The sequence below is a fragment of the Capricornis sumatraensis genome, chromosome 12 (assembly GCF_032405125.1).
Source record: "Capricornis sumatraensis isolate serow.1 chromosome 12, serow.2, whole genome shotgun sequence".
Classification (NCBI taxonomy): domain Eukaryota; kingdom Metazoa; phylum Chordata; class Mammalia; order Artiodactyla; family Bovidae; genus Capricornis; species Capricornis sumatraensis.
Genome location: NC_091080.1, coordinates 46,262,153 through 46,288,887, shown reverse-complemented (window position 1 = coordinate 46,288,887; position 26,735 = coordinate 46,262,153). Strand labels below are relative to the sequence as shown.

General features: G+C 37.2%; 1 protein-coding gene across 1 annotated transcript in view; it reads left to right on the top strand.

Moving 5' to 3' along the window:
• Positions 1–26,735, top strand: part of RNF17 (ring finger protein 17) — a 114,968-nt gene that overhangs the window by 16,178 nt on the left and 72,055 nt on the right. Inside the window, exons 3-12 of the mRNA XM_068984543.1 lie at positions 190–281; positions 2,684–2,795; positions 3,904–3,984; positions 5,293–5,393; positions 14,216–14,387; positions 15,568–15,644; positions 16,554–16,628; positions 21,832–22,142; positions 23,250–23,339; positions 24,874–25,032. Of these exons, the coding sequence (XP_068840644.1) occupies positions 190–281; positions 2,684–2,795; positions 3,904–3,984; positions 5,293–5,393; positions 14,216–14,387; positions 15,568–15,644; positions 16,554–16,628; positions 21,832–22,142; positions 23,250–23,339; positions 24,874–25,032 (1,270 nt within the window). The remainder of the gene's footprint in view (positions 1–189; positions 282–2,683; positions 2,796–3,903; positions 3,985–5,292; positions 5,394–14,215; positions 14,388–15,567; positions 15,645–16,553; positions 16,629–21,831; positions 22,143–23,249; positions 23,340–24,873; positions 25,033–26,735) is intronic.

The following is a 26,735-nucleotide window of genomic DNA, read 5'->3' as shown; positions in this document are numbered from 1 at the left end:
TGCCAAATTACCGATTTCCTCAAAAATTAAAATAGGATATAAATGTCACTTACGTATGTTTTTCTTTGACTTAAAGATGATGTAAGGATCTTTTCATTTTTCTATGAATAGCACACTAGTTTTTTTGAATTCTGTAAACAATTTACTGAATGATTTTTTGGATTTTTATTTTTAATCTTTTGTCCTAAGGTTGCTACAACTATAAATACAAAACAAGAATACTGCCCAATAGATGGATGTATTAAAGAAGATTCATTTATGGAAAAATTGCAGCCTAAAAAGTACGTTCCATGTGCACTTATTTTAGTATTTAAAATTCATTGATATCAGTATCTCTAACCCATTGTTTACAGAATGCTCTTTAAGTTTATAATTTGTCTGAGCTGTTAATGAAGTGAAGAATCCAACTTCTAAAGAAGCAACATTACTATGTCCTCATTTAAAGTGAGGGGAAACAATTCACAATTACCATTTCTTCACCCTACTTAATTCTTTTAGTCTCTTTTGCATACCTCAGCTCTTCCAGATTCTTTGCTGCTCTGTGGTTCTTCATGGCCTATCCGATAAAATCCAGAATCCTTTAGGCTAGCATTCCTGACTTTTCACATTATTGCTGCAGGTCCTCTGTCCAGGTTTAAATGGGTGCTTAGAAACCAACAGAACAGTTATTTATTTAGAAAATAAAACCACTTGGCTAAAGTCTACTTACTGGTTATTGATAGAGCCAGAGGTAGAACTCAGGCTCACTGAATGCCAGTACTGCTCCCACCTCCTCTATTTGTATTCCATCAATCACTTCCTCCATAACCTCTGAGTGGAATGATTAGAGTAAATCTTTAGGAATCTTTGGGGCCATAACAATTGGGACATCTTCAGGAATCTAGCAGTTGACTTACCAGGTGAGGGAGGCTGACTTTTTTTTTAAAGAGTGCTAAGCTTTTGAACTGTGGTGTTGGAGAAGACTCTTCAGAGTCTCTTGGACTGCAAGGAGATCCAACCAGTCCATTCTGAAGGAGATCAGCCTTGGGATATCTTTGGAAGGAATGATGCTAAAGCTGAAACTCCAGTACTTTGGCCACCTCATGCAAAGAGTTGACTCATTGGAAAAGACTCTGATGCTGGGAGGGATTGGGGGCAGGAGGAGAAAGGGACAACAGAGGATGAGATGGCTGGATGGCATCACTGACTCGATGGACGTGAGTCTGAGTGAACTCCGGGAGTTGTTGATGGACGGGGAGGCCTGGCGTGCTGCAATTCATGGGGTCGCAAAGAGTCAAACACGACTGAGCGACTGAACTGAACTGAAGGATTGTGCACCCACTTCAGAGCTTCCCTGGTGGCTCAGACAGTAAAGCGTCTGCCTGCAATGTGGGAGACCTGGGTTCGATTCCTGGGTCGGGAAGATCCCCTGGAGAAGGAAATGGCAATACACTCCAGCACTCTTGCCTGGAAAATCCCATGGACGGAGGAGCCTGATAGGCTACAGTCCATGGGGTTGCAAAGAGTTGGACACTACTGAGCAACTTCACTTTCACTTTCAAGGATTGTGCACCCACTTCAGAGGAGGGAGCCCCTACTCAGCTCTAGCCAGTGTCTGCTACGTGTTAAGACATCCCAGTGGTGCCAGGTTATCCTTCTCAAGACAAAACAGAAATCTGGAATTTCTTTGTGAAGCTTTCTTGTTTTTTAAACATGAAAGCCAAATCTGATTGTACTTTTGTCTAGATGCATGTAGTGTCAAATATGGTTGTAAAGTGAAATTTTACTTTCATAAGTAGATGAATCTGTTTTAGGTATCCCAATTTTTTCCAAATTGCCAGTTTTCAAATTAGACCTCCATGTCAAGTATACTTAGGTTAAAAACTCCTCTATTTCCTAATTTCAGTAGAGTTTGGTTTAAATAGTGATATGCTTTAAAATAGAAGTGTTCCTTGTTACATGATACATTGCCTTCCTGATTTTTCTTTAATATTTTGAAACAGGAATTGAATGATGAACTCCTTATGGCTAATGCATTCACATATTTTCAAGAACGTGGATATCCACTTTTTAAGTAATCGAATGTTTAAAAATTACTTTATCATTTCTTCCTACGAGAGTAACATTCAGTTATCATAGTTTCTTCTGTAAGCTGTTTTAGGCTATGATTAACTTATTCACCAAACACAGTGTGCTAGCCAACGTAAGGATATAAAGATAAAAAATAGGCAAAAACTCTATCATCTATGGACAAGAAATGCAGCTTGCTTTTCATTTGGAATTACCTGGTAAATTTATTACCTCATTAGTCAGGCCTATAAGTACATTTTTTAATAACTGGCATTTGTGTGTATACTTACTTTAATTGAGCTTAAGACAGTTGAGTGATTATCAACATCACTACCAAAAAATATCAGGGAAGGAGAAAGGATTAAGAAATTAAAAGCCCAATTTATACTATAAGCTGTTATTTTTAGGAGTTGGTTAAGAAGTTGAATTCTTGATTAAAGTTAGCTTTTATATGAAAACATGTCTAGTAGTGATTTTCCTCTCTTTGCTTTTCACAGGTAATTGAGAACTCATTGTAAATGTCCTTATAAGTCATCATAAGAATTATTTTTAATAGAGGGTAAAAATCAAAATAGAAGATTAAAACCATTATATTAATGTTGATACTTAGAATAATGTACTTGACATTTTCCAGGATGAGGAATTGTTCTCAGGACTTTGAAAAGACTGCTCGTCAACAAACTGTTGGTTTAGAACATTCAGCCTCCACACCCAGGACTGTTTTGAACCCATCAGCTGTAATAGAGGTATGAGAAATGTAATTTATGAAGTGAGATGAAGCCAAACATTTTTACTTTTCTCTGATTGCTTGACTTTCCTGTGCTCTCAAGGGTCCTGTAATTCAGATTCTTTTGGGAAGTTTAAAGGTAAACCTGCACTCCTTGCTTCAGTCTCTTATTTTATTCTAAACTATGCCTCAACAATTGTTTTCTTTCCAAGTCAACACATTCTGCCTTTGATCAGCTGTTAGTGCTCTTGATATTTACCTGTATTCCCTTTGAACCTAGTTATTGAATTCAGATTTTATGTAACTTGTATAAAATACAAGTTTCCAAATTCTAAGTATGATTTTCCAGTTATTTTAATGGCAACTAAAAGACCTAGTGGCACTTACTGATGATGATGTAATTCTTGTTGGAAGATTGAATTTTATCAGTTATGGCTTTTGATAACTTTAAATAATATATTCTTTTAATTGAAGGTTAGAAACAGAACAAATTCCAAAGTGCTGTTGAGTGGCATATTAAGTCATCTCATTAAGGAGATTATTGGTGGGCTGGGGGAGGAAAGGGCACTGTCTTCCGTGTTTAAATCTTTTTTTTTCCCCCATAAGAATTTTCTTTTGTTTTTATCAATGTTAATTTTAGTGTTTTAGTGTTGTTGTTTTTTTTTCTTTTCTGGCCACACCACCTGGCATGCGGAATCTTAGTTCCCCAACCAGGGACCAAACCCACACCGCTTGCATTGGTAGCATGGACTCCCAGCCACTGGATCAGCAGGGAAGTCCCCAGTGTTTAAATCTTAACATAGCCTGATTATAATCTTCATTTTCTTAAACTGTTACTGTTTACATGTATTATTTATGATCATGATAATTTTTTTCAGGTAGTTTTGAGTTGCAAAATGGTTATAGGACATAATCCCATCTTTTCAGAAAGATACCTAAAAAAAGAAATCTGGAATACTATCAGCAAAACTCTAAAATGTTCATTGTTGCATGTTTTCAGATTGCTGTAATGGATGGTTGCTTTTGTAAACAAAATGGTAGCTTGATGTTTTTCCAACTGTTACAGTCTATCTAAGCATCTGTTTTTATATTTTGTATTTGTATGTGGATCCTCTCTCCCTTCTTAGGAAAGTAAAACTGTGGAAGAGATTGATGAAGCATTGAAGATAGCAGGCCAAAATTTTGAACAATTAAGTATTGCTGTAAAAGTAAGCTTTCTGGATGATTACATTGTATCCTAAATTAAGACATGTTCCCTTTTAACCTATATCACTGAAGGTAGTAGAGCTTAGCATGATAGGTAGAGCTTACATATGATAATCCAGTGAGAGAGAATCATAAAAAAGAATGGAAAACTCATGGCCTCCTAGGATTAGTTTCACGCCATCTGTGTTGGCAGCCTGCTGAAACTGAAGCTCTGTTAAGGAGCTATAATTTCTGTTTGCTGTGAGCTGAATTTTTTGTCTTGGAAGCATTGCAGATCACTATTCTTATACTGCTCATTATTTGGCTGTATACTGTTACATAGATTTTTAAATTCTTTTCTTTCTTGGCCCATCAACCCAAGAGAGAGATTTCCCTCATTTATTGACAGAGAACAAGTTCCTTGCACCTACCAACAGCAAATTCACCACCAAGGCATTCAAAAGATTGTAGCTAACATAGAATTTAAGAGTTCAACATATGTATTTGCAGAATACATTTACTGCATCTCATATCCCCCAAATTTTTAACCAATTTTGGCATCACATCTAAGTCCAAATCAGGTATGGGTGAGATTCAGGGTATAACTCATGCTGGGGCAAAATTCCTCTCCAGCTGTGAATGTGTGAAACTAGTAAATTATCTGCTTCTAAAATATTAATGCATTTGTTGAGCAGGCATAGGATAGACATTACCATTTCAAAAAGGAAAGATTAAAAGTAAAAAAAGGTCACAGATCTCAAGCAATGAGTCTTTGTTTAAAATACAAGGAAATTTGTGGAATAGTTAACATTTTAATTAAAATATGTGTGTGTGCATATATATATAGGGTTTTTTTGTCTTTAGTGTGTGGCATGCAGGATCTTAGTCCCCTGACCAGGGATCAAACCCATGCCCTCATGCATTGGGAGTGCAGAATCTTAACCACTGGACTACCAGTGAAGCCCCTAATGTTATATTTTAAGTTTTTATAAATTTAAGGAATCCTGCCAGAGAGAAACTTAGCTGTCCAGAATGATCCATTTCCTGTACTGAGTAAAAGTGATGAGAAGTTCAGAAAACTTAGTGGGTTTTCTAGTCCTTTTTGCCAATTTTATCAGTACAAAGTACTAACAAAGATGTGATCTTGCTGACAAGAACAAAGATTTAAAATTTAACCATGTGATTTTTCCCATTTTTATCATCTGATCTCTTCTGTTGTTATTTTGAAAAGAGTCCAAAAAGTACCTTTTACTTTTCAAAATTATGTTGAAAAACACAATTCCCACAAAATAAAAATACCAAATTTGGTCTTTGTATTATCTTTTTCCCAGATGCTTGAACACATACACAGTCAAACAAAAGAGGAGACAGTCTGTCTTAAAGAGGTTCTGGAGAAGCAGTTTGATCAGCTTTTCACTGCTCTTGATTCCAGGTAATAAGTTAAAAATATAGACTCAGTGCAACTGAAGTTTTTAACACCAACTTGTCATTTTATTTCTCTGCATAGATTGGAAAAAATTAGTAGATTTTAAACAAGTTTAGAAGGTAATGGGTGGTTCCCTTACAAGCTGATTTTTACAGCTTCGAAATGAAGTTAGGCTATTTGCCTTCTGGTCCCAAAGCTGTTAAATAATTCTTTCTTAAAGCAGTTAGCACAGAAAAATGCTATCTATTTCTGAATCCTGTTGTAGAATTTTTCATGTACATAATGCCATCATTTTTTTATGTGTTTATTTGCATCAAGAGCAAATAATAATGATTTTTCTAAACATATACCATATGGTTACATATCCATCCTTTTTTAAAATGTTGATATATATGATCTCAAGTAATCTTTAATCACATTTTGCATTTTAAGAGACAGATTCATAAAAGTTGTGATAAATTGGTATTTAGAAATGGTGTTTGTCTATTTGACTTTTGTTTCTTTTTTTAATTTCTAATTGGAATGCCCAGATCATAGGTTCATCACTCTGAATGAATCAGTTGATATTCTTTATTCCTTGATATTTATGGTATCTCACATTTGGTATTTATATTATCTAAGTGATAGGTCAGTTCAGTTCAGTTGCTCAGTCATGACCAACTCTTTGTGACTCCGTGGACTACAGCACACCAGGCTTCCCTTGTCCATCACCAACTCTTGGAGTTTGCTGAAGCTCATGTGCGTCGAGTCAGTGATGCCATCCAGCCATTTCATCCTCTGTTGTCCTCTTCTCCTCCTGCCTTCAATCTTTCCCAGCATCAGGGTCTTTTCCAATGAGTCAGTTCTTTGCATCATGTGGCCAAAGTATTGGTGTTTAAAGGTAATAAGTCATGTGCATGCATCTTAAATGTTTTTAATAGTGGTAAATATACATCATAAAGTTTACCTTTTTAACCACTTAAGAGTATACAGTTTAGTGGTGGGGGAAGGGATGAATCAGAAACTTGAGATAAACATACACTATTATATATAAGATAAATAAGAAACTACTGTATAGCATAGAGAAATGTATTCAGTATTCTGTGATAACCTATATGAGAAAAGAATCTAAAAAAAAAGATTATATGTATAACTGAATCACTTTGCTGTATACCTGAAACTAATATTAATATTAGTTAATAATATTAAACTAATATTAATATAACATTGAAAATCAACTATAGTCCAATAAAATTGAAATTTAAAAATGTATAGTTTAGTGGCATACAATAATTTTATGTGTAACTTTTTAAGGACTACCAAATTTTATTCTGTGATGGCCGCACATGTTACTTTTCCACCAGCAGTGCTCAAAGGTTCCAGTTTGTCCACATCCTCACCAACATCCTATTTTGTTTTTTGAAAAGAATAGCCATTTTGAGGATGTGAAGTGGTATCTCATTTTAGATTTGATTTACATTTCCATGATAGCTAGTATTGTGGAGCACATCTTTTCATGTGCTTATTAGTTAACCATTTATGTATTTTCCCTGGAGAAATATGTATTCCAGTCCTTTGCCCATTTTTGGATTGTTTATTTTGTTATTGATGGGGTAGGAGTTCTTTATACATTATGGATATCAGTCTTTTATGAGATGTATCATTTTCATATATTTTCTCTTCTTCCTGTGGCTTGCCTTTTGTTTGTGGTTTAAAATTTTTTTTATTGAAATACAGTATTAGTTTGAATTTGAATTACAGTATTAGTTTCAGGTGTACAGCAGAGTGATTCAGTTATACATATTCTTTTTCATTACAGGTTATTATAAGATATTGCCTATAATTCCCTGTGCTGTACAGTATGTCCTTGTTTTTTATCTACTTTATATATAGTAGTGTGTATATGTTAATCCAAAATGCTTAATTTGTCTCTTCTACCCTTAAATGTCTGTGGGTCTGTTTCTGACTTGTAAGTAAGTTCATTTATATTCCACATAAAAGTGATACATGACACTTGTCTTTCTTTGTCTGACTTTAGTAAGTATAATATTCTCTAGGTCCATCCATGTTGCTGCAGATGGCATTGATTAATACTTTTTTATGGCTGAGTCATAGTCCATCATATACATATATCACATCTTTTTTATCCATTTAAATTATTTCCTAGTCTTGGCTAATGTAAATATTGCTACTTTGAGTACTTTGAACATTGAAGTGCATGTATTGAGTTTTACAGTTTTCATCTTTTCTGGATATGTGCCCAGGAATGGGATTGCTGGATCGTATGGTTACTGTTTTTAGTTTTTTATAAAACCTCCATACTGTTCTCCATAGTGAATGCACCAAGTTTCCATTCCCACTGACAGTATAGGAGGGCTCCCTTTTCTCCACACACAGTCTAGCATTTATTTGTAGACTTTTTGATGATGACCATTCTGATTTGTGGGAAGTGGGATACCTCATCGTGGTTTTGATTTCCATTTTTTCTAATAATTTGTGATGTTGGATATCTTTTCATGTGCCTGTTGACCATCTGTGTAATGGTCTTCTTTGGAGAAATGTCAGTTTAGGTCTTTTGCCCATTTTTAAAATTTTTTTGAGCTGTATAAGCTGTTTGTATGTTTTAGAAATTAAGCCTTTGTTGCTCATGTAGTTTGCAAATATTTTCTTCCAGTCCATAGGTTGTTTGTTGTTATTGTTGAACTAAATTATTTAGCTGTGCCAGGACTTAGTTGTGGCATGTGGGATCTAGTTCCCCACCCAGAGATTGGACCCAGGTCTCCTGCATTTGAAATCTTAGCCTTGGACCACCAGGCAAATCCCTCCTTTTCACTCTATTGATAGCATTCTTTGATCCAAACATGTTTTTAATTTGTGAAGTCCAATTTATCTATTTTCTCTTTTGTTGCCTGTGTTTAGGTGTCATATCCAAGAAATTGTTGCCAAATCTTCAATCATGAAACTTTCTCCAACTGTGTTTTCTTCTAAGAGTTTTACAGTTTTAGCTTTTACATATAGATCTTTGAGGTATTTTAAGCTACTTTTTGTATATAGTGTAAAGGAAGGGTCCAGCTTCATTCTTTACCATATGGATATCCAGTTTTCCCAGCACCATTTGTTGGAAAGATGGGTCTTTTTTCCATTGAATGGTCTTGGGACTCCTGTCAAAACTCAGTGACCATGTTTGTGAAGATTTATTTCTGGGCTCTCTATTCTCTTCCATTGGTCCATCTGTCTGTTCTTGTGGCAGTAGGATACTGTTTTAATTACTGTGGCTTTGTAGCAAATTTTGAAATCAGGATGTGTAAGCTCTCCAACTTTGTTCTTTCTCAAGATTGTTTTCGAAGCTTGGGGTCCCTTGAGATCTCCTGTGACTTTTAGGATGGGTTTTTCTATTAAGCATGAAGCATCATTGGAATTTTGATATGGATGGCTTTGAATTGTAAATTGCTTTGGGTATTGACATCTTAACAAATATTAAGTGTTCCAGTTCATGATTATAAGAGATCTTTCCATTTATTTTGGCTTCATTAATTTCAGCAATGTTATGTAGTATACAGCAAATGTACAAGTCTGTTGCAGCCTCAGTTACGTTTATTCCTGAGTACAGTCTTCTTTTTATTTTTTTCATAAAATGAATTGTTTTGTCAGTTTCCTTTTTGGACTGTTCATTGTTGGTATATAGAAATGTATCTGAATTTTGTGTGTTTATTTTGTATACTGTATCTTTGCTGAATTTATTTATTAGCCCTACAACAAGACTTCCTGGTGGCTTAGACACAATTGTCTTCTGCCTACAATGTGGAAGACCTGGATTCAGTCTCTGGGTCAGGAAGATCTCCTGGAGAAGGAAATGGCAACCCACTGTAGTATTCTTGCCTGGAAAATCCCATGGACAGAGGAGCCTGGTAGTCCATGGGGTCACAAAGAATCGGACACAACTGAGCGACTTCACTTTCTTCTCTTTCTTTCTTATCTATAAGATCATGTCATCTGCAAAAAGACATCATTTTCTTCCTTTTTGTCAATTCGGGTGGCTTTTATGTCTTTTTTTGACTAATTATTCTGGCTAGAACTTAAAATAGTATATTAAGTAGCAGTGGTAAACTCTCACACCCTTTTCTTACTACTGTCCTTAGAAGAAAAGCTGTCAGTCTTTCATCATCCAGTGTAATGTTAGCTGTGGGATTTTCTTATGTAAGTTTTATACGTTGGTGTAGTTTTCCTCAACTGCTCGTTGGAGTATTTGTATCCTGAAAGGGTGTTGAGACTGTCATATCCTTTTTCTGTATAATTTGAGAGGATCTTGTGAGGTGGGGGTGGGTTTCTTCTTTCTGTTAATATGCTATATAACATTAATTGATACTTATACTTCATTTCAGGAGTAAATCCCACTTGGCATGATGTATTATTCTTTCATTGTTCTGCTGATTCAATTTGCTAGTATTTTGTTGAAGATTTTTACTTAATGCTCATAAGAGACACCGATCAATAGTTCTCTGGTAGTGTTTTCTTATGGGTTTCGTATGAAGGTGATGCTGGTCTCAGAATAAGCTGGAATGTGTTTCCTGTGGCTCTTCAGTATTTTGGAGGGGAATTTTTTTTTTTTCTTTGAATTTTTGGTAGAATTTACCAGTGAAGTCCTCTGGTCTGGGCTTTTCTGTGGGGAAGCTTTTGATTACTAATTCAATCTTGTTACTTTTTATTGATCTGCTCAGATTTTCTATTTCTTCATGATTCAGTGTTGATAGGTGGTATGTTTGTAGGAATTCGTCCACTTCATCTAGGTTATCCAATTTCTTGGCATAGTTATTCATAGCATTGCCTTCAAATTTTTTTAGTTTCTGTAAAATTGATTATGAACAAAACTAGTGGAGGTGATAGAATTCCACTTGAGCTATTTCAAATCCTAAAAGATGATGCTGTGAAAGTGCTGCACTCAATATGCCAGCAAATTTGGAAAACTCAGCAGTGGCCACAGGACTGGAAAAGGTCAGTTTTCATTCCAATCCCAAAGAAAGGCAACGCCAAACAATGCTGAAACTACTACATAATTGCACTCATCTCACAGTCTAGCAAAGTAAAGCTCAAAATTCTCCAAGCCAGGCTTCAGCAATACGTGAACCATGAACTTCCAGATGTTCAAGCTGGTTTTACAAAGGGCAGATGAACCAGAGATCAAATTGCCAACATCCACTGGATCATCAAAAAAGCAAGAGAGTTCCAGAAAAACATCTATTTCTGCTTTATTGACTATGCCAAAGCCTTTGACTGTGTGGATCACCACAAACTGTGGAAAATAGTTTAAGAGATGGGAATACCAGACCACCTGACCTGCCTCCTGAGAAATCTGTATGGAGGTCAGGAAGCAACAGTTAGAACTGAACATGGAACAACAGACTGGTTCCAAATAGGAAAAGGAGTACATCAAGGCTGTATGTTGTCACCCTGCTTATTTAACTTCTGTGCAGAGTACATCATGAGAAATGCTGGGCTGGAGGAAGCACAAGCTGGAATCAAGATTGCCGGGAGAAATATCAGTAACCTCAGATATGCAGATGATACTACCCTTATGGCAGAAAGCAAAGAAGAACTAAAGAGCCTCTGGATGAAAGTGAAAGAGGAGAGTGAAAAAGTTGGCTTACAGCTCAGCATTCAGAAAACTAAGATCATGGCATCCAGTCCCATCACTTCATGGGAAATAGGTTGGGAAACAATGGCTGACTTTATTTTGGGGGGCTCCAAAATCACTGCAGATGGTAACTGCAGCCATGAAATTAAAAGATGCTTACTCCTTGGAAGGAAAGTTGTGACCAACCTAGACAGCATATTCAGAAGCAGAGACATTGCAAACAAAGGTCCTAGGTCTAGTCAAGGCTAAAGTTTTTCAAGTAGTCATGTATGGATGTGAGAATTGGACTATAAAGAAAGCTGAGTGCCAAAAAATTGATGCTTTTGAACTGTGGTGTTGGAGAAGACTCTTGAGAGTCCCTTGGACTGCAAGGAGAACCAACCAGTCCATCCTAAAGGAGATCAATGCTGGGTGTTCATTGGAAGGACTGATGTTGAAGCTGAAACTCCAATACTTTGGCCACCCGATGCGAAGAGCAAACTCATTTGAAAAGACCCTGATGCTGGGAAAGATTGAGGGCAGGAGAAGGGGACGACAGAGGATGAGCTGGTTGGATGGCATCACCGACACAATGGACATGGGTTTGGGTGGACTCCGGGAATTGGTGATGGACAGGGAGACCAGGCGTGCTGCGGTTCATGGGGTTGCAAAGTGTCAGACATGACTGAACAACTGAACTGAATGCCTACTTTATTTTTTATTTTAGTAAATTGATTCTTTTCTTGCTTTTCTAGGCACTGTTTCTAAAATTGGTGAATTTTAATCTCAAAGAACCATCTTTTGGTTTCATTGATTTTTCTCCATTTTTGTCTAGCTATTATTTCCACTCTAATCCTATTATTTCTTCCTTCTGCCACCTTTGGGTTTAGTTTGTTATTTTGGAGTTCCTAAGGTGTAAACATAAAGATTGAAGGCAGAAGAAGAAGAGGGTGGGCAAAGGGTGAGATGTTAGATAGCATCACTGACTCAATAAAATGAATTTGAGCAAACTCTGGGAGATAGTGAAGGACAAGGAAGCCTGGTGTGTTGCAGTGCATTGGGTCGTAAAGAGTCGGACATGACTTAGCAACTGAACAACAGCAAAGGTGTAAAATTAGCTTGTTGGTTTGTGATGCCTTTTTTAATATACTTACAGCTATATATTTATTTCTGTCTCAGATCCAATTTAACTGCATCCCATAAATTTTGATATTTTGATTTTTCGTTTTCATTTGTCTTAAAATACTCTCCTTGTGTTACTTTTCTTTGATCCATTTGTGTTTAGGAGTATGTTCTTTAATTTCCACGTATTTGTGGAATTTCCAGTTTCCTTCTGTTATTGAGTTCTAGTTTTCATTCCTTTGTGTTCAGAGAGGATACCTTGTATACATTGTCTTTTAAAACGTATTAAGACTTGTTTTCTTTTTTTGACCTAACATGTGGCCTAACCTGGAGTATGCTACCTGTATGCTTGAGGAACCTTTTTGCAACCTTCTTGGGTGGTCTCAGTTCCTCTTGCTGCCTGAGTGCCAAATTAAGTGAAAGGGTTTTTCAGGCAGCCCCCCTTCCCCCCCAACCCCACCACCTCCTTGCTCCCCCCACACCCCCGCCACAAAGTAGGACATTGCAAAGAAGGCAATGGCACCCCACTCCAGTACTCTTCCCTGGAAAATCCCAAAATCCCATGGGTGGAGGAGCCTGGTAGGCTGCAGTCCATGGGGTTGCAACGAGTCGGACACGACTGAGCAACTTCACTTTCACTTTTCACTTTCATGCATTGGAGAAGTAAATGGCAACCCACTCTAGTGTTCTTGCCTGGAGAATCCCAGGGACGGGGGAGCCTGGTGGGCTGCCGTCTGTGGTATCGCACAGAGTCAGACACGACTGAATCAACTTAGCAGCAGCAGCAGCATGCTCCCTTTGGAGGGAAGGAATCAGGAAGTATGCTGCTGTCTCCAGACCAGGACTGCACCACACTGAGGAAAGGTCTGGGAAAAGGACAAGAAATGAAATGTCCTGCTGATAAAGAAAGTGGATTTTTTCCCACTGCACATTTGTGTCATTGCTGTATACCTTTGTCCATTCTCCAGTTCTAGAAGGTAATTGTAACCAATTCTTAGCTGTCATTTGACATCACCATTGAAGAACAAGGACTTCAAGTCTCCTAGTCTGCCATTTTGCTAACATCACTCCCTGGGCATGAATTTTGGGGAGAATCATCTGAAACTTATCAAAATGACCATTTATCTCCTAAATAAATGATTTTCATAAATTGTATATGTAATTACTAAAAATTTTTTGGAATACTTCACCTGCAGAGCATGTGTGTATGTTAGTCATTCACTTGTGTCCGACTGTTTGCGACCCCATGGACTGTAGCCCGCCAGGCTTCTCTGCCCTTGGAATTCTCCAGGCAAGAATACTGGAGTGGGTTGCCATGCCCTCCTCCAGGGGATCTTCCCAACCCAGGGATTGAACCTGAGTCTCCGGCATTGCAGGCAGATTCTTTACTATCTGAGCTATCAGGGAAGTCCTTGCAGAGCCCGTGGCACATTCTTATTATTCTTCAGTGTGGCAAATTCCCCGTTTTTGAGGCCAGATTTGATTTGAGGAAATCATTTTATTCATTTACAAGATGAATAAAATGAGCAATAATTTTTGGTACAAAATATCTTAATTTCCATAATAAAGTAATTCCACTATAGGTACAAAGAATTTTTGAGTAATAAAGGAATAACTCTTCAGTTTCTTAACTGATAGCTTTGAAGATTATAGTTAATTGATATCTAAGTTTTGGTTTGGTGAAGTCTATTTTAAAGTCTTATTTCAAATTCATGTAATATGTATCTGCCTATGAAATTTTAAAATGTGCAGGTAGATCCTCGTGAGAAATTAATACAGATAGTCTTTGTAATGGCACAAGTGACTGCAAGATAGCCAGGATTCTCTTACTTTTAAAAGTGGTAGATTCATCTAGGGTTTGTCTTACCTCTGCAGTTCTGTGACGCCTGTATCTGGAACATAACTATATTCTTCTACAAAAGTTACTTTTTCTCTGGTTACATATACATAGCTTTCAACTTTAATAGATTTCAGTTCAGTTGATTGTCTCATGAACCATATTAAAATTTAAGTTCATGAAACTGAAATTACCTTTTCAGTACTTTTGAGTTGTGATACATTTGCTTTCATAAAATTGTTTTTGAAATATTGAAAAATAGCTTAATTTTAAATGAAGGAAGAAGAGCCTGTGTGAAGAGTTAGTAAGAAATACAGACAATTATTTATCAAAAATAATAGTGACTAAAAGCTACATTGAAGCAAAAAAAAGTGATTTGGATGCAGCTATGAAGATAGCAAGAGAGTTAAAATCTGCACCTTCTCTAAGGATATGTTGTGACCTAAATCAGGTAATTTTAATAGTTTGTAATGTGAATTATTTCTGTGGTAGCTTACTTTACCTGCTTTGGAATATGATATCTAAGACTTAACTGCAAGAATTTGCTTTTCAGATTATCCTAACTTTGGCATCAATTTAGAATTCTTAAGCATTTAAATTCTAAGATAAACATTAATAACTTTGTTTGACCTTTTATTATTATTTGCCACTTAGGGAAAGGGTGCAGTAAAGTCTTTATAACACACAATCTGAGAACAAATAGGATGGTATTAAGTCAAAAGTTGTTTCTAGGACACTTGAATAAAAAACAAGAACAAATAAGAGTAGCAAAATAAATAGGACTCTTTTTATAGACAGGTATGACTATCAACTCTTAACTTAAAAATTTATCAAAATGCTGTTTAAGTTTTACTCCCAACCCCCGACTCTGTGAGTCAGGATACAAGGTGCTTCAACCCTGTCCTGTCATCTAATCATGTGCCTGGAGTTGGGCAGAAATAGAAACATGTTTCTTGCTAAATTGTTTGCCGGGAAAGGGTTACCATCAGTCCTCTTTGCCAATTTCTGTCTTGTTCCCTTGAGGTATAGATCCTACTCTATTGTCTTGGAATCTTCAGGACCTCATTCCCCATAGATAATCAGATGTTTGGACTGAACTGAGGTGTAAAATAGAAGCTCTTGGTTTACCTGCTTCCAAAGTCTTGAACTTTTAAAGTTTTTGAACCGTCTTACTTGACCAGGCCTCCATCTAGCTGTAGTTACAAGAACAGTAGTAGTCTATTCCTGTGTATTACACATGAAACATTAGGAGGAGAAAAAAAGTAAAATTTGGTCTTCACCCTAGTTAGCCACATTAGGAAGATGGGGGCAGAAAAAGAGAGAGAGAAACGTTTGAGGACAGCAGTGCAGGCGCACAAGTGTGATCAGAATTTCCCCTGATTGTATAGCTGTATCCCATTATTAATTAGTTGTTATCTTTTGTTGTTATATCTTAATACACATCTCCAAAAGATTTTAAATTTGTTTGGGGAAATTTGCATCCCTCCCTTTGCTTGCCTAAAATCAGACCCTGAGCACATTAATGAAATACCTGAAAAGTATAGTTTTTCCTCTGAAATCTTACTCTGTTTCAATAGTATTTGTAACAAAACAAAACATACATATGAGCAATACTTTTCTTTTGATTCTAGATTATCCGGACTTTGAAGTTAACATTTGAGAGTGACTTGTCACAAGTCAGCTCTCTAAAACTAAGGAAGTCTCCCAAGTAAGTAATTGTAATTCATATAAAAGTAATCTGTAATTCAGAAGAGTCTGATAAAATTAGAATCTATATTTATTAAAATAACAAGCAATTATAAATTGAAAACTTGAGTCAAAAATATTTCCCAGATTAGCATCCAAATTAAGTGTGATTTATGAATTTAAAACTTGTTTAAATGCTCTTTCAGAGTTTTTCAGTTCAGTCCAGTCACTAAGTCGTGTCCGACTCTTTGCAACCCCATGAATCACAGCACGCCAGGCCTCCCTGTCCATCACCAACTCCCTGAGTTCACCCAAACTCATGACCATCAAGTCGGTGATGCCATCTAGCCATCTCATCCTTTGTCGTCCCCTTCTCCTCCTCCCCCCAATCCCTCCCAGCATCAGGGTCTTTTCCAATGAGTCAACTCTTCACATGAGGTGGCCAAAGTACTGGAGTTTCAGCTTCAGCATCATTCCTTCCAAAGAACACCCAGCATTGATCTCCTTTAGGATGGACTGGTTGGATCTCCTTGTCGTCCAAGGGACTCTCAAGAGTCTTCTCCAACACCACAGTTCAAAAGCATCAATTCTTCAGCGCTCAGCTTTCTTCACAGTCCAACTTTCACATCCATACATGACCACTGGAAACACCATAGCCTTGACTAGACAGACTTTTGTTGGCAAAGTAATGCCTCTGCTTTTGAATATGCTATCTAGGTTGGTCATAACTTTCCTTCTAAGGAGTAAGCATCTTTTAATTTCATGGCTGCAGTCACCATCTGCAGTGATTTTGGAGCCCAAAAAAATAAAGTCTGACACTGTTTCCACTGTTTCCCCATCTACTTCACAGTTTTTAATGTTAGCTAATTTTTATTAGAGAAAGTAATAAACTTACATTAGAACACTTTTTATGCTAAGTATTTAATTTTAGGTTGAATATGAATTGCAGTGAGATCATCTGTATGTTCAACAGTATGGGAAAGATTGAATTTGAGGATTCAACAGGGTAAGTATAAGAATGGCAACATGCCGTTAGTGTCTGATATGGCCTAAGGGACAGAAATATTAGATCAAACAAAAAAATTGATCTTTATGTATAGAACAGAGTTTTGGACTTTGTGGGGGAGGGAGAGGGTGGGACAATTTGGGAAAATGGCATTGAAACATGTATAATATCATAGAAGAAATGAATCGCCAGTCTAGGTTCAATGCAGGATACAGGATGCTTGGGGCTGGTGCACTGGGATGACCCAGAGAGATGGTGTGGGGAGGGAGGTGGGAGGGGGGTTCAGGATTGGGAACTCATGTACACCCGTGGCAGATTCATGTTGATGTATGGCAAAACCAATACAGTATTGTAAAATAAAGTAAAATTTTTAAAAAATTGATCTTTAGTATAATGTTGATTCAAAAGTTGAAAAATAATGTAAGGGCAAAATGGTTTCTGTAAATTAATGCTACATAAAATATTTAAAAATTAAAAGACCTAAAAAGGATTAGTATCCAATGATGTATGTGTCATCTTTGAGATTCATTTATTCAGCCAGTGTTGAACACTGATGTGCTAGCCTCTAAGTGTTGAAAAGTGAAAGTGTTGACTCAGTCACGTCTGACTCTTTGCAACCCTATGGACTGTATAGCCCTGTCAGGCTCCTCTGTCCATGGGATTTCCCAGGCAAGAATACTAGAGTAGGTAGCCATTCCCTTCTCCAGGGGATCTTCTGGACCCAGGAACTGAACCCGCGTCTCCTGCATCTTCTCCATTGGCAGGCAGATTCTTTACCACTGAGACATAACACCCTAGATACTGAGATTTATGCAGAGAAGTTACAGTAAATAAAGAATGACATATGTAAATAGTAAAGTACATAATTGCTTTGATAGTAAAATGTGCAGTCTAATGGAGATGCAAAAGAAGAGAATGATCAGTTTTTTGCAGGGTACCAGGAGACTTGGAAAGAGCAGATTTGATTTTCCCCCATTCATGAAAAATGAGTAGCAGTTGAAAGGGAGAAGAGTAGGGAGGCAGCATCTTAGCAGAAAGAAATTTATGGGCAGTGAGATAGTATACTGTGTTCAGGAACCTGCATGTAGAATATTGTTTGACAGAGGATACATAGAGGCTTAATCTAAAAACTTTGTATGCTCTGGTATTCTTTGAACGTTATTTCCTAGACCTGTGCTACCCAGTATGGTAGCTGCTAACCATGTGTGGTTATTTAAATTTAAACATAAATTAAAACTAAAATGAAGATTTTAGTTCTTTGGTTGCACTAGCCACATTTCAGGTGCTCAGTAGCTATATTTGGTTCAGTTCAGTCACTCAGTCATGTCCGACTCTTTGCGACCCCATGAATCGCAGCACACCAGGCCTCCCTGTCCATCACCAATTCCTGGAGTTCACTCAGATTCATGTCCATAGAGTCCTCATCCTCTGTCGTCCCCTTCTCCTGCCCCCAATCCCTCCCAGCATCAGAGTCTTTTCCAATGAGTCAACTCTTCACATGAGGTGGCCAAAGTACTGGAGTTTCTGCTTTAGCATCGTTCCTTCCAAAGAACACCCAGCATTGATCTCCTTCAGAATGAACTGGTTGGATCTCCTTGCAGTCCAAAGGACTCTCAGGAGTCTTCTCCAACACCACAGTTCAAACGCATCAATTCTTCAGCGCTCAGCCTTCTTCACAGTCCAACTCTCACATCCATACATGACCACTGGAAAAACCATAGCCTTGACTAGACGGACCTTAGTTGGCAAAGTAATATCTCTACTTTTGAATATGCTATCTAGGTTGGTCATAACTTTCCTTCCAAGGAGTAAGCGTCTTTTAATTTCATGGCTACAATCACCATCTGAGGTGATTTTGAAGCCCGAAAAAATAGTCAGCCACTGTTTCCCCATCTATTTGCCATGAAGTGATGGGACCGGATGCCATGATCTTCGTTTTCTGAATGTTGAGCTTTAAGCCAACTTTTTCACTCTCCTCTTTCACTTTCATCACGAGACTCTTTAGCTCCTCTTCACTTTCTGCCATAAGGGTGGTGTCATCTGCATATCTGAGGTGATTGATATTTCTCCTGGCAATCTTGATTCCAGCTTGTGTTTCTTCCAGCCCAGCTTTTCTCATGATGTACTCTGTGTATAAGTTAAATAAGCAGGGTGACAATATACAGCCTTGATGTACTCCTTTTCCTATTTGGAACCAGTCTGTTGTTCCATGTCCAGTTCTAACTGTTGCTTCCTGACCTGCATACAGATTTCTCAAGAGGCAGGTCAGGTGGTCTGGTATTCCCATCTCTTTTAGAATTTTCCACAGTTTATTGTGATCCACACAGTCAAAGGCTTTGGCATAGTCAATAAAGCAGAAATAGATGTTTTTCTGGAACTCTCTTGCTTTTTCCATGATCAAGCGGATGTTGGCAATTTGATCTCTGGTTCCACTGACTATCGTATTGGACAGTGCAGCATATTTTCATTATCGCAGAGGATTATGTTGGATAGCACAGGTGTAAATAATAGCCATTAAAAGATTTTCAGAATGAAAGTAAAAGTACTTAGGTTACATTTGTAAAAGGTAACTCTAGTGACCATAGAGAATTTTTTGGAAGAATATGAGGCTGGAGGCTGAAGGATGGCTTAGGTTATTACATGACGTAGCATATAATAGTATATATTTTATATATATATATATAATATGGCCTAGCAAATAAATGATGAGAAACCAAATGTAGATCGTAGCACTGGAAAGGAATAGGTAATGACAAATGCTAAAAAAGGACAAGTGGTGAAACTTAGTAATCGTTTCAGTGTGAGGAATGAGAAAAAGGGAAGCATTCCAATGATTTATAGGTGTATCTTTGGTGACTGAGGTGATGAATTGTGGTGTTACTTACCAAGATTGGAAATATACAAAGAAAAGTTGGGAGGGGAAGATAGTGGGATATGCTGAGTTCCTGTTTTTTACTAGGTATCTGGGGAGAAACCTCTGGAGGGAAGTTACAGGATCCGATTCTTGGTTTAGGAGTAGTCAGACTATAAATGGTTTAGAAACTCCCCAAAGAAAATAAGTTTATTCATTTGAAGATGGTATGGCTCCTCGAGAAATCATCCCTCAAGAAGCATCACATTCATTACTTTCGGGAACTAATGAGGGCCTGGCCCACAGCATTACAAGCTCAGAAACAGACTTGAGCATATCTACTCTAAACCAGGTAAACTCATGTAAGCCAAGTTCACAAAACTAACACATGATCCGAATGCCAGTTTATTAACTTAAGGGACAGATAGTATTATCACAGGGACTATTAACAGAATACTTATGTTGGCATTCTTTTCCAATAACCAAACAGACACAGAAAGCCAAATCATCAGAAGTTGCTTCATGGTGTTTTTGGACTAAAGGGAATAAGATATATCAAATAGCTGTGAAGAGTGTTGGTACTAGTCAGCCTGCTGTGTTCCTTGACCCCACAGGGAAAACCTTACCAGAGGCCTCAAGTACTAGGCCTTTGGCTCGAGTCATCTTGGCCACACATGGACCCCTGGCCCCTGTATACCTCTGTGACTTGACTTTCTGCACTTTCATGGATGATCATCCTTTCCAGTCAGTACATTCTTCTAGATGTTTTCATAACTTGAATATGGTTACTGTCAAATATTTTTGATACCAAAACATATTATCTTTAAGCATCTGTACTGATCTTGCCATAGTTTTAACTCAGAAGTCTTTTAAATTTCTCCCTAGATTTTAGGGAAAGTATCACTCTAGCCTGCCTCTGCTGATGACAGGTGGTAAAGAATGGGTTTGCATAGTGAAAACAGATATTGAAGTGGGTCAAGGACAGCGCCCTAGAAAAATATTAAATTTCAGAACAGGAAAGAGTAACTTACAAACCAAAGGAAACGAAGAGGAAGCTGGGAGAGTGATACTCTAGAAGTCAAAGGAGGAGAGGTTTGTGAGGCAGGAGTTGGTTGACAGTGTTAAATGTAAGGTCAGATAAGAGTTGTATAAAAAGAAAAGTTTTAGATTACAAAGTTGTGTACATATATGTATACTTAGGAGGTGTTTGGACCTTTGCTGCTAAGTCACTTCAGTCATGTTTGACTCTGTGCGACCCCATAGACGGCAGACCACCAGGCTCCCCTGTCCCTGGGATTCTCCAGGCAAGAACACTGGAGTAGGTTGCCATTTCCTTCTCCAATGCATGAAAGTAGAAAGTGAAAGTGAAGTCGCTCAGTCGTGTCCGACTCTTCGCGACCCCATGGACTGCAGCCTACCAGGCTCCTCTGCCCATGGGATTTTCCAGGCAAGAGTACTGGAGTGGGGTGCCATTGCCTTCTCCGTTTGGACCTTTAGTCAACATGTATTAAGAGACAGATAAAATAGGTCTGCTGAATTCAGTAGGCTTGGTAGGTTCTTATTTCTGATTTCATTTGGCTTCTTATATGGTGATCTGTGAAAAAGCTAAAACCTTCATGGGTTAACTAGAATAAAGGCTTCTGAGACTCAATCTCATTTCTTTGATAGAATTTCTATACTTATAGATTAGATAGCTTTAATCTGTGTGAATTTGTAAAGATAAAAAAAAATAAGGGATGAAGTGAATAATCAGCTGCAGGTTAGTGGCTGTTGAATAATCATACCCAAAGGATTCAGACTAATCATCATTTTAACCCTCTATGTAGGCTTCTAGAAATTGTCTCAGGATTGTACCTCTCAGTGCTTCCTACACTTTATTTTTAAGCTAATGAATTGAGAGAAATAATCTTAGCATAATTTAAAATCAAACACCAAAGCCAAATCAAAGTTTGAACAATTAAAATTGAAAACCATATCCACTGTTCTTTTAGGATCAGATAGTTGTAACATGACTATGGCAAGTTCTTTCTTCAACTTCTCAGTGATTTTCTGTTGTTTTGACCTTTTGAAGCTTGTGGACTTCTTGGGAATGGGCAGAAGTTTCTTTTGGGATAACGGGAATGTTGTAAAATGAAGTTATAGTGATGGTTACACAACTCTAAATTTAGTAGAAATTATCGGATTTTATAGTAAATTATTTCAGTGTTGCTGTTTTTAAAAATACCCATGGGACACCTGTACATCTTTAAGTCTTTGTATGTCTGTGTCACAGTACTGTCATGTGGAAAGGAAATGGTTTTAAAGTAAATCTAAAAAATTATGATTTAAAGTAGCCTCTGTATTTTTAAACAGATGTGATCCTCAAGAAAGTGAAATGGAAAAGAATGGTCACAAGAAATACAATTGTAAAAAGGAGTTTTCTTACGGTGGTACATACCTATCACTAGAAAAGAAAAAGGCTGACATTTCTGTCCTAACTAATGAAGCCCCACTGACTTCTTCACAATGGGAAAACAGTGACATAGATTTGGAAGCTGACTTCCAGCCACAGAAAGAGGTTGTTGCAGCAACACTCCCTAAAACCATTGCTGCTCTACCTCAGGTGGGATCTAGCCCTGATGTGATCATTGAAGAAATTATTGAAGAAGAAGAAAACCTGGAAAGTGAGTAAAAATACAGAAACAGGGAAACAATAAATCATGTCTGGAATTGGAAACAAAATTAATACCTGTTTGTCCCTGACCTTAACAAACATATGTCTATTATCTTACATCTCATTATGAGTAAAGCTGTTGATCCCATGCCACTCCTTTCACATTTTCCAAAGTTAGGATATTTTTTAGTTTTAATGCAATAATATAGCCAAACTCTAATATTTGGTTTAGTTAGTGTATTTGACTCTTTAGCATTCCACATCGTGAAGTCGTGAAGTTGTTCAGTCGTGTCCGACTCTTTGTGACCCCATGGACTCTAGCCCACCAGGCTCCTCCATCCATGGAATTTTCTAGGCAAGAGTACTGGAGTGGGTTGCCATTTCCTTCTCCAGGGGATCTTCCCAACCCAGGGATCGAACCCGGGTCTCCCGCATTGCAGGCAGACGCTTTACTGTCTGAGCCACCAGGGAATCAGCATTCCACATACAAATCTCTATAAAAGATGAAAATACTATAAGTAAGTGCTGTTAGTAGAAGCAGTCTGATGACTTTGTTCTTAAATTTAAGAACAGAATATCCTAAATTTTTGTCCTGAGATGCAATCCTTTATAAAAATAAACTATCATGAATATTGGGCTTTGCTGGTGGCTCCAGTGGTAAAGCGGGAGACCCGGGTAACATATAGAAGCATCTATTTGGTAACGTTTAAATGTATGTTGATTGTTTGATTAGATTTCTAGTGTTGGTGTTCTCACCATCAACATCAGTGAGATACTGCTGGGTGTAGTTATACTGTCAGTTGTCTCTAGGGCCACTTTCAAGAATCAGCTTTGGTTTTCTCCTCCCTGCCCCCACTCCCAATCTGTTCCATTGGTTGACTTCCCAGAATGATACAAAAAAAAAAGACAAGCTGTTTTTTCCACTATATTATTATTATCATTGCTTATCTCAGTAAGTTAAGAAAACTGTCAGGACTTTGCTTGCTGATACATAAGGGTCTTAACCAATCCAGTATTTTGCCAAATTTAAGTAACAGCTCTTATGCAGTGTGTTAAGTATGGTGTTATCAACATAATAAAACTAACACAGTTGCCTTTATTTCCTATTTTGATGAAGCATGCTTCACAGATTATTTTGTTGAGACACCTAGATATCCAACAAAGCCTCTTCAGAAAAAGTCATCTGTTTCTTTTGGATCAAAAACAGGTACTTTAACAACTCTGAACTTGAGGTAGCAGAGTTTGATGTATATAAAAATATTATGTTATATATAAATTTATATAAAGTATAAAGTTATATAAGTAACTTACAGAGAGTGAAACAGTGAGTAAAATGAATTTTATTAATAACTAAACCTTTTTTTTTTTTTTGCTGTGCTGCATGGCTTGTAATATCTTAGCTTCTCCACCAGGAATTGAACCCAGGCCTATGGCAGTCAGAGCTCTTAATTCCTAACCACTGGACTGCCAAAGAAATTCCCAAAACTTCTTTTTTAATGTTAAAAATCCTGGCTGTTATTGGCAAAAACATTTCTGAAATTTATAACACTTCCCTCAGCTGTCTCCCCAGTAACACATACTTATTGCTTTACCTTATCCTCAATATGGGTGTTATTCTTCATGATGTGTATTGGATAGGTAAAATGACCTATTTGTTCAGTTTTTTATCTTGTATCTATACTTCAGTTCCTCCTAATCACTTTTACTAGATTTATTAGAACATCTGCATTGTTTAAAAATTAAATATATTAAATACTCTGTGACCCTTTTCCCCTAATCTACTCCTGTTCCATTTAGTCTATTCCTCCTTTCTAGAGTTTCTTTATGCATATTTGAACAAATACATATATATTATTTTCCTGACTCTTAGTTTTTGTTTTTGCACATAAAACATAGCTTGCCATACACACTGCTGTGTTCTTTCCCTTCCTTTCTCTTTTTTCTTTCTTTTTTTCTTTTTCTGTTTTTACCCATGCCATGCAGCGCATGGGATCTTAGTTCCCTGACAAGGGATAAAACCTGTGCCCCTGGCAATGGAAGCATGGAGTCTTAACCACTGGACTGTCAGGAAAGTCCCTTAATTCCTTCCTCAACATTATACTCTGGAGATCTTTTCATATCAGTAAAAACACTTGGCTTCATTACTACTGTATGAAAAAAGTTTCTGTCTTTTTTTATTCTACCCCACCCTTACTTCCACCAAAACATACACATCTCCCTCTAAATGCTGCTCACTATGTTGGTTTTCCCATACATTTTTTCATACTTGGTAAGATCTAGGAGTCAAAGCAGCCATGAGCTAATTATTGGTTCCTTTAGTTTAGTGTAGTTTATACAAGATTTTTGTAGCAGTACTAGAAACATCATTGTCATTGGGGTTCTGAAGCTCTAATTATGTTTATGAATAAATTCTGAAGTTTTGTTGTAATGCCGTAGGTTATAGCATGTACTCTGACTCTGGTACCTAACTAACTTAGGTACCTACGTGAACTTCAATTCCACTTATTTAACATATTTTGCAAATGTTTACAGTTCAGGTTGCTAAAGAAATCATTGTGAAAGTGAAATTTATTTGTCATTTTGGTTACTATTTGGGATTTGGGTTACTCTTTTATGAGGCCTAAGTATTCTAGAGTTTGCAGTGCTACAGGATACATCCTTTTAGAAGATACTGCATTCAGTTTTTGTGAATTCTTTCCTAACTTTTGGTTTATTAATGTGGTTTGAAAATTCTCATCCAGGTTCTCCAGAGCTAGTTTTTGTAAGCCATGTAATACATCCATGCCACTTCTACATTCGGAAGTACTCACAAATAAAAGATGCAACAGTATTGGAAAGGAAGGTGAATCAGTTTTGCAATAAGAATTTACACCTTGATCCTTCAGATGTTTTGGAGCTAGGTAATGAAATACTATTTCAAGTTAAAATATAAAGTTTAGTTAAATACTTGGCAACTCATGTAGACTTTTTATAATACAGATTTGATCAAGCATAAAGCTTTTGGAATTATTTAACATAAGCTAAATTTTATTTAGGTAAATAAGCTAAATATTAATTTTTTGCTCAGTGGTATCATAGTAGTATTATGGTATACAGTATACATAATTCAAATGTTTTTAATACATATCATTTGCCAAGTTTAATTGGAGTCATAGTAATTTAGAACTTGCTGTCTTTTTTTCACATTCTTTTCCATTATGGTTTATCACCAAATATTGAATATAATTGCCTGTGTTCCCACTAGGACCTTGTTGTTTATCCATTCTGTACGTGATAGTTTGTATCTGCTAACCTCAAACTCCTACTTCATCCCTCTCCCAGCCCCCCTCTTCCTTGGTAGTCACAAATCTTTTCTAGGTCTGTGAACCTGTTTCTGTTTCACTAAAGTTCACTTATATCATATTTTAGAGTCCACATATAAGTTATATATATCATAAGGTATTTATCTTTGACTTACTTCACTTAGCATGATAATCTAATCTGACCATGTTGCTGCAAATAGCATTATTTTGATCTTTTTATGGCTGAGTAGTGTTCCATTGTATATATACCACATCTTCATCCATCCATCTGTTGATGGACATAAAATTGACTGTTGAGTGAAATATACACAAAAACTCTATTATGGAGTATTGTGAGATTTTTTAAATTATAAAATCCATGATGGTTTAAGTAATTTGTCTCCTTATCTCTAGAGAAAAGTATTTCTCTAAGTGTTTCTTGTAGTATGCATATCATCCCTTGCTATCCACATGTGGATGTTGAAGATGTCATTGAACATCTGAATGAGATAGATGCAGGGCAGTGCATCTATTTCCTAGTGCCACACAGAGGGTAGCTGATAAATTTAATCAGTGCATCTTAATTTGCCATAAATTAGGCTTTCATTGGTAGCTCAGCTGATAAAGAATCTGCCTGCAATGCAGGAGACCCCGGTTTGATTCCTGGGTCGGGAAGATCCCTTGGAGAAGGGATAGGCTACCCACTCCAGTATTCATGGGCTTCCCTGGTGGCTCAGATGGTAAAGAATCTGCCTGCACTGCAGGAGACCTGGGTTTGATCTCTGGGTTGGGAAGATCCCCTGGAGGAGGGCATGGCAGCCTAATCCAGTATTCTTGCCTGGAGAATCACCATGGGCAGAGGAACCTGGCGGGCTACAGTCCATGGGGTCACAAAGAGTCAGACACAACTGAGTGACTAAGTACATACAGTACAGGCTTTGATTACAAATATCTTCTTTATAGTTGACTAAATATGATTATACTCTGTAATGAAGCTGTGATTTATTAGTAGAGCATTTTCTCATTCTATTAATATCATTCAATGCCTGTATATAACTGATATCAAAAAGTACTATATTATCTGTTCAGCTTTTTTTTTTAATTTTATCTGTTCAGCTTTATATTTGTTGCTGCTGTTGTTTAGTTGCTAAGTCGTGTCTGACTCTTTGAGGCCTGATGGACTATAGCCTCAAGGCTCCTCTGTCCAGGCAAGAATATTGCAGTTAGTTGCCATTTTATTCTCTTAGGAGATCTTCCTGACTGAGGGATCGAACCTGCATCTCTTGCATTGGCAGGTGGATTCTTTACCATTGAGCCATCAG